This window comes from Pinus tabuliformis, chromosome 3_2 (assembly GCF_031772625.1).
Source record: "Pinus tabuliformis cultivar Carrire ecotype Pingquan chromosome 3_2, CPIR1, whole genome shotgun sequence".
NCBI lineage: Eukaryota > Viridiplantae > Streptophyta > Pinopsida > Pinales > Pinaceae > Pinus > Pinus tabuliformis.
Window position 1 is genome coordinate 593319219 of NC_142302.1, and position 8145 is coordinate 593327363.

At 42.9% G+C, this 8145-nt stretch overlaps 1 protein-coding gene across 1 annotated transcript; it reads left to right on the plus strand.

Annotated features, from left to right (window-relative positions):
• Positions 1–1083: 1083 nt before the first annotated feature.
• Positions 1084–7906, plus strand: LOC149181962 (uncharacterized). The gene is made up of 7 exons (XM_089414402.1): positions 1084–1554; positions 1663–2302; positions 2384–2956; positions 3559–3886; positions 4046–4490; positions 4710–4916; positions 7631–7906. Exons 1-7 carry the CDS (start codon positions 1084–1086, stop codon positions 7904–7906), a joined length of 2940 nt encoding a protein of 979 aa, XP_089270528.1.
• The last annotated feature ends 239 nt before the right edge of the window (positions 7907–8145 follow it).

Genomic DNA, 8145 nt, shown 5'->3' on the forward strand with positions numbered 1-8145 from the left:
CGACCACGCTCGAACCAGGGTTTGCCAAATGTATAACCCTGAAGCAGTTAAGGAAATCTCTGTAAGGGACTCCTTTAACTCTCAGAAAACAAGCTTATACAGTACTCAAGAGTATCTTTCACCCTCGACAGGGAAACCAGTCATGCTAAAGCAGAGATGGATACATACCTGTTGAAGCCGTGGACGTATACCCTGTGTTGAGTGACTAAGGAATCATAGCAAACCCTTGACGCAGAGTAACAAGACCCTAACACAGTGAAAGCAGAGGATTAGTGGCATATACATAACTCATGATTTAACATGAACGCAGAGAGCCATGAAACTCTAAATTACAAACTCAAACAATCTCAGAATAGGTGATGAAGTCAGTGGTCTTGGGTATGAGCAATAACATTACCTGAGCGTAACGTTGCAGAGCTGGTAGCTGCAGCAAGAGGGACATCGCCGAACCGAATAGCTTTCACCATGCGGTAATAGGTGCAAATGACAGCGAGAAAATAGCTCTGGGGCTTATAAACCTCCGATAAACCCTTAGATGCCTCAGAACCCTTGGATCTCATCTTGCCATCCACACCGTCCATCAAATGGCGCGTAAACCCTAACACATTATCCGATGTATCACGTGGCTTCAGCACGGTAGGGTGCCACCTGGTGCGGGTAGGTAAGGAAAGGGAGACTCCGTGCATGGTCTGGCAGATGGGAGTTGACAATAATACAACACCAATAGGTAAGGTTGCCGAGTGGTTTACCACCGTAAGTAAGGGAGATCATTTATAGTCAACAGCATCAACCATATAATATAAACCATTTCCTTAGATATGTATGCTTAAACCGTATGCATGAAGTTATGATGTAGTGGGACCATGATATGGTTAATTTTTTTTTTAATTTGCATGGGTAGATCGTGACAATGTGGTATCAGAGCCAGGTTTCAAATCTGTGGCCTCTGGAGCAGTACTTCCAGCTGCATGAGAATTATTTTATAATATATGCATGAGAATTAAATTCAGTTAATTGGTTTCTGTCTATCAATCAGGAACAACTAAAACAGAGACAGCAAGACAATAACAGTCACTAGTGAAGATGGAGGGAATGCAGGGAGCAGATGGCGTTCCTCGGGAAAATCCAGAACTGTGGATACAGCTAGGTGCGGAGACGCGCAGTACCAATTTAGCAATACTGCAAACTGTTCAAGAGTTGAAAGATGAAATGGCGCGTCTGCGGGAAGACAACGCACGACTGACGGTGGAACAAGAGAGAATATTAAAGAGTCTATCTGAAAGACAAAACCCACCCTTAGCCAATCCTAGTGCAGAACAGCAAAGGGCAACTGAAGAGCGGAATTACGCACCTGAAATCTCAGAGGAAAAGGAAGATCATTCCGACAATGTAGTGGAACAACAGACGCCAAAGAGACAGAGAATGGAGTTGCAAGGAGAATTCCGGAAAATTAAGCCTCCACATTTTGACGGAGAGCAGGAGGAAGCTGCAGAGGCTTGGTTGATTAACATTAACAAGTACTTCCAGCTATATGAATATGACCCAAATTTGAAGGTGCGGTTGGCCATCTTCCAGCTACAGGGCAAGGCAACCCTGTGGTGGGAGGAAATCAAAATTGTAAAAGGAGTAAGCGAGCAGAACATAACTTGGGAAAAGTTCCAGAAGTACTTCAAGGAGAGATATCTAACTGAACGTTTCTACGATGAGAAGGCACGGGAGTTCCATGATTTGCGACTGGGACAACAATCCATGGACGAGTTCATCAACCGCTTTACCTCCTTGCTTCGCTATGTACCATATATCAAGGAGGAGAAGGCCAAGGTGCAGAGGTTTGTAAGCAGTTTACCAGCCTATATAAGAGAACGTATTGAGTTCGATAATCCCAGGACAATGGACGAGGCGATTCGTAAGGCAAGAATCTGTTACCAGCAAAACAAGCAGAAAGGAGACACTTCAAATAAAAGGTGGAATGATAGAAAAAGCAACAGAATTGCTGGTAACAGCAAGGGAAGTCGTGGTAATAGCAGCAAGATTGCTGGTAAAGGACAGATTGGCAGAAATATAGCCAAGAGTACCTTTCGGTCTAAACCCAGTGAGAGCAGAATCGGTGAACCACCTGCCAGATCAGACCTTGAAGGAGGGGCTAGACCTCCAGTCCAATGCTGGGGCTGTGGAGGTCCTCACTATGTAAAGAATTGTCCTCAGCGTAAGGGAGGGAATCAGATATCTCAGATCCAAGAAGCATCGACCGTTGGAGAAGTGGCGCGCAGCATGCCAAGAATTAACGCGGCACTGGAGGACCGTCAAGCGGAATACCAGCCAAGCATGGTAGAATTTGAAGGTAAAATTTCCAATCTCTCCATAGCTGTTCTTATTGACCCAGGGGCTACCTTAAGTTATATTAGTCCAAAAGTAGTTGAACATTGTAAGCTATCTTCCGAAAAATTCAAAAACCCATGGCTGGTACAGCTAGCCACAGGAGCTAAAAGAAGAGTTTTGGCCAAAATAAATAACTGTTCTTTTAGCATAGCTGGACAGTCAATGACAGCTAACTTGAATGTGCTTCCTTTGGGGTCCTATGACATTCTGATTGGTATGGATTGGTTGGAAAAGCATTGGTCGTTGGTGAACTGCAAAACCAAAACCATTTATTACAAGGATGACGCAGGACAGCAGCAAGAATTACAAGGTATTAAACACCCTGTACAGATCCGGCCTATCACTGCCTCCCAGCTGGCTAAATGTATTAAGAAAAAGTGTCAGATTTACGCTATTCAAGTTGGATATGCAGACCAGAAGAACAAGACAGCTGCGTTGGACAATATCCCGGTAGTGCAAGAATTTGTGGATGTATTTCCTGAAGAAGTACCAGGATTACCCCCGAAACGGGATATAGATTTCACTATAGAGTTGATACCAGGAGCAGCACCGGTGTCACGAGCACCGTACCGGATGAGTGTACCTGAATTGACAGAATTGAAAATGCAACTACAAGAGTTGCTGGAAAAGAATTATATCCGCCCCAGCGTGTCACCGTGGGGAGCTCCGGTGCTATTTGTCAAAAAGAAAGATGGGACCCTCCGTATGTGCATAGACTATCGTCAGCTGAACAACCTCACAGTTAAGAACAAGTACCCCTGCCTCGGATTGACGAACTCTTCGATCAAGTGAAGGGAGCAACAGTGTTTTCTAAGATCGATTTGCGATCTGGATATCATCAAATCCGAATTAAAGAGGAAGACATTGCCAAAACTGCCTTCAGGACACGCTATGGACACTACGAATTTGTAGTGCTACCTTTCGGTTTGACCAATGCACCTGCTACCTTTATGTGTATGATGAACAGCGTGTTTCACAGGGTTTTGGACAAGTTTGTACTGATATTCATCGACAACATTTTGATATATTCTCGTTCCCAACAGGAACATGAGGAGCACCTTAGATTGGTGTTACAAACTCTTCGGGAGCATCAGCTATACGCTAAGTTCAGCAAGTGCGATTTCTTCAAGGAGGAAATTCAGTATTTGGGTCACGTGATTACTAAAGAAGGAATTGCAGTCGACCCCGAGAAGATAAAATCTATTATGGAATGGCCTATACCCAAAGACGTTGCTGATATCAGATCCTTTATGGGATTAGCCGGCTATTATCGGAGGTTTGTGGAAGGTTTTTCTAGGATAGCCTATCCTATTACTTCATTGAAGAAAAAAGGGAAGGTGTTTAGGTGGACACCAGAATGTCAGCAGAGCTTTGACCGCTTGAAACACTTACTCACCACTGCACCCATCCTGAGGATAGCTGATCCTAATGAGGATTACGTGGTGTGCACCGATGCAAGCAAGGAGGGCGTGGGAGGAGTACTAATGCTGGAAGGAAAAGTAATAGCGTATGAATCAAGGAAACTAAAAGAGCATGAGCAGAGATACTCTGCTTACGATTTAGAATTAACTGTTGTTATTCATGCGCTAAAAATGTGGCGACATTACCTCCTTGGGAAGAAATTTCTGTTGTTAACAGATCATCACAGTTTGACGCATTACTTCAGCCAACCTACCTTGAATGCGAGACAAGGCCGTTGGGCAGATTTTCTAAGTGGGTTTGACTTTGAAATAAAGCATTTAAAGGGCAAAGAAAACCGGGTGGCAGATGCATTAAGTCGAAAGGTTCATTGTTTATGTGAACTTTCAGCCAGCAAGTGGCGGAATTCGCTGGTTGAACAGATAAAAGCAGCAGCAAGTCATGATTCTGAATATCAGCACTTAAAACAGCAAGTACAACAATCTGTTAATGAAAGATTACAACAAGGTTATACACTAGATAGTGCGGGAATGCTGTGTTTTAATAAGAAATTGTATGTACCTGATTCAAATGACCTTAAGAGGCTGATTCTAGATGAGTTCCACATCAGCCACTACACTGGCCACCCAGGGTACCAAAAGATGGTCACGGCACTCAAGAAAGAGTACTACTGGCCAGGAATGAAGAAACAGGTAGTTGAGTACTTGGCGCGGTGTTTGGAATGCCAGCAAATTAAGGCTGAACATCAACATCCAGCAGGACTGTTGCAGCCTTTGCCTATTCCGGAATGGAAATGGGAAACCATTTCCATGGATTTCGTAACTGGGCTGCCACGAACAAAGAAGGGCAACGATTCTATTATGGTCGTGGTTGATAAATTGAGTAAAGCAGTGCACTTTATACCTGTGCAGTCCACTTACAAGGCAGTACAAATTGCTCATCTCTTTATGCAAAATGTGTTCCGTTTGCATGGATTGCCAAAGGTAATCATATCAGACCGTGATGTGAAATTCACTTCCACCTTCTGGAGAACATTGTTTGCTGAGTTGGGTACTCAGTTGAACTTTAGCACGGCTTATCACCCGCAGACCGATGGTCAAACTGAGCGAGTTAATCAGGTATTGGAAGACATGTTGAGGGCGAATGTGATGCTAAAACCAAGTCAATGGGAAGAGTATTTGCATCTGGTCGAATTTGCCTACAACAATGGGTATCACACCTCAACCCAGCTAAGTCCCTTTGAGGTCCTGTATGGGCGAAAGTGCCGCACACCCTCAAGTTGGGGTGGACCGGAGGACAAACTGAGTTTGGGTCCGGAAATGCTTAAAGACATGGAAGATATGGTGAAAAGAGTGCGTGCAAATTTAAAGGCTGCACAAGACAGACATAAAAGTTTCGCGGACAGGAAAAGAAGATTCACAGAGTATAAGGTTGGTGACCATGTGTTTGTAAGGATTCAAACCAGAAGGAGCACACTGCAGTGGAGTGGGTGCGCCAAGCTGGCTCCTCGATACTTTGGACCTTTTCAGATCTTAGCTAGAGTGGGGCCAGTGGCCTACCAGCTTGCCTTGCCAAGCCATATTAGAATTCACAACGTGTTTCACGTCTCTGTTCTAAAGAAATATGTATATGATCCCAAACATGTGATCCAATGGCAAGATGTTCGGGTAAGAAGTAATCTCGTTGATTGTATGTGTCAATATGCTTAATGGAAGACTGATTAAGGATATTGATTGTCTGCAGGTCGAACCAGAAGGCGAGGTTCTGGTCGAACCACAGAGCATTCTCGACCGGAGAGAAGTGCGGCTGCGGAAACGGGTTATTACCCAAATTAAAGTGTTGTGGCAGCACTATGGCCCTGAGGAGGCCACTTGGGAAGACGAAGAGCTTATGAGGAAAGTGTACCCGGACTTATTTAATGGGAATAGACATCAGGACGATGTCCAATCCCAGGGGGGGAAGATGTAATGACCCCGTAAAATCTTGTAATGATAAAAGTTACCATGGTAGAAATTAGTATGAACTACTAACTAATATTGTTAAAAGATATTATTTTTGGTTATTTATAAATGGAAGATATTTTGATAAATGTTGGCAGTCTCCTAAGGGAGGAGTTGGATAAAGAAACAGTTATGAAAACTGAAAAGAAAACTAACCCTCAGCCAGGAAAAGTCCTGGGAGGGAAAGCATTCTGGTTCTGTTGGGACAGAGAGGAGAGGAAATTATCTGTGTGAAAGAAAAAACAAAGGAAAGGGTTACGTCTGGTGAGGACTAGATAACCTAGGCACTGAGGTGCTGGAGTCTTGCTGAGGGCTGCAGGCCTGCAGGACAACTCGGGGGGAGAATCCAGTGAATTAATGGATCTCATGGCTGGGTGGATAAGAGCAATTATATGACTACAGGTGAACATCTGGAGCATTAACTTCTGTAATTGGCGAACCAGGTACGAGCTAATCACCAAATTTAGTCTTTCCTTAGTCTATGTATTGGAAATTTAAAAGGAAATGAAACCAGTTCTCTGTTGCTTAAAAGTAGAAGTAAGGTTACCGTCAATTAACCAGTGCTAAGATTATTCTAGTGCTAGTTATTAAGCAAGGAACAGAGACTATCCACTGTATGCATTACAGGTAAATATAGAAAACTGATACATGTTTAAGTACAGGAGTTGTTGCCTCAGACTATCTGATATATTTATACTATCTGATACAAACTTAAACATCGCGAGCTAGGCATGTGAAAACAGATGTTTATGAGCAGAACAGAAATTGGTGCATGCATGTGTATAACAACTCAGAATGTACTATATATAGAGAAATTTAAACAGAACTAGAAATAGTAACTGTGTGAATGAAATGTATGCAATAAGTACGCAACAAGCTGTGTAGCAGCGGAGAATCGTTGCACAGCGATAGAAGTGGTCTATCCTGAAAACCCAATGATTCCGTGCGAATCTAAATATCAAGAGCAAGAAACTGAAAACGAACTGTAATTGAAATATATAGCGAGTTGGCAACCAAGGAGTTAGTACACTTGGTACCAGAATACATTTACATACATTTGAAAAACAGAGGCTATGATCGTATACAGACCATGAATATAAACCCGATACAGAGGTTAAATTAACATAAGAACTCTAAGCATAATCTGAAACAGAGGTTATAAGCATAATCTAAAACAGAGAATTATAGCCATCGAAATGTTACAGCATAAACTTGGAACAGGGGTTCCTTTCGTATAATGGTTATACGCTTAAGTGCGGAACCATGAATATATTCATAAGTCTAAAACAATAATTACAAGCCATTGTAAAGATATGAACCATTAATTGTTTGCCACCGTCGGGACACATTGTCTCAGAACGCGGTTGGACCTAATATCCATAGGGCAGCATGACGCTACCGGATATAGAGCCGCAGTGGTGTCAGCCATACGCCAATATCCATAAGACAAAACTATTGATTACATTACCGAACGGTTGCAATAAACCCTAATCAAACAGTGGCAAATGGAGAATGCCTCGAGCACAACTATGACTGTAATACGATGCAATACTCTTAACAAATGCACAGAAATGATTCCGGAAACTATAAGTGACCAAACATACATATCGTATCCCATAAGTTAAGCAGAAGATTCTGTATTACTCGAAATCCTGTGAATGTCAAATGGTATTTAAAACAAGAATCCGGAGAGACTGTTCTCCCAAAATTACCGACAACAGTTGAAGACCCAGTACTATATATCAATCGGACAAACATCGGTCTATGGACCGTAAATCGAAAGGGTTCTGCCATGAGACAGTGGCCTGTGACTTATAAATACATTCAAGCAGTCTGGCGCGAAGCCTAAATCTATATTAACAGTAAACAAAGACCTTGAGAACGCTGGTACCGGCATGAAAGGGGCCGACCACGCTCGAACCAGGGTTTGCCAAATGTATAACCCTGAAGCAGTTAAGGAAATCTCTGTAAGGGACTCCTTTATCTCTCAGAAAACAAGCTTATTACAGTACTCAAGAGTATCTTTCACCCTCGACAGGGAAACCAGTCATGCTAAAGAAGAGATGGGTACATACCTATTGAAGCCGTGGACGTATACCCTGTGTTGAGTGACTAAGGAATCATAGCAAACCCTTGACGCAGAGTAACAAGACCCTAACACAGTGAAAGCAGAGGATTAGTGGCATATACATAACTCATGATTTAACATGAACGCAGAGAGCCATGAAACTCTAAATTACAAACTCAAACAATCTCAGAATAGGTGATGAAGTCAGTGGTCTTGGGTATGAGCAATAACATTACCTGAGTGTAACGTTGCAGAGCTGGTAGCTGCAGCAAGAGGGAC

Bases quoted from the DNA above. Each gene is read 5' to 3' on its own strand.
- LOC149181962 (XM_089414402.1), top strand. From the start codon at position 1,084: ATGGAGGGAATGCAGGGAGCAGATGGCGTTCCTCGGGAAAATCCAGAA. The intron at 2,957-3,558 runs GTGTACCTGAAT...AAGGAATTGCAG, and splicing joins ACGAGCACCGTACCGGATGA to TCGACCCCGAGAAGATAAAA. The intron at 3,887-4,045 runs GTATGAATCAAG...GCATTACTTCAG, and splicing joins CTGGAAGGAAAAGTAATAGC to CCAACCTACCTTGAATGCGA.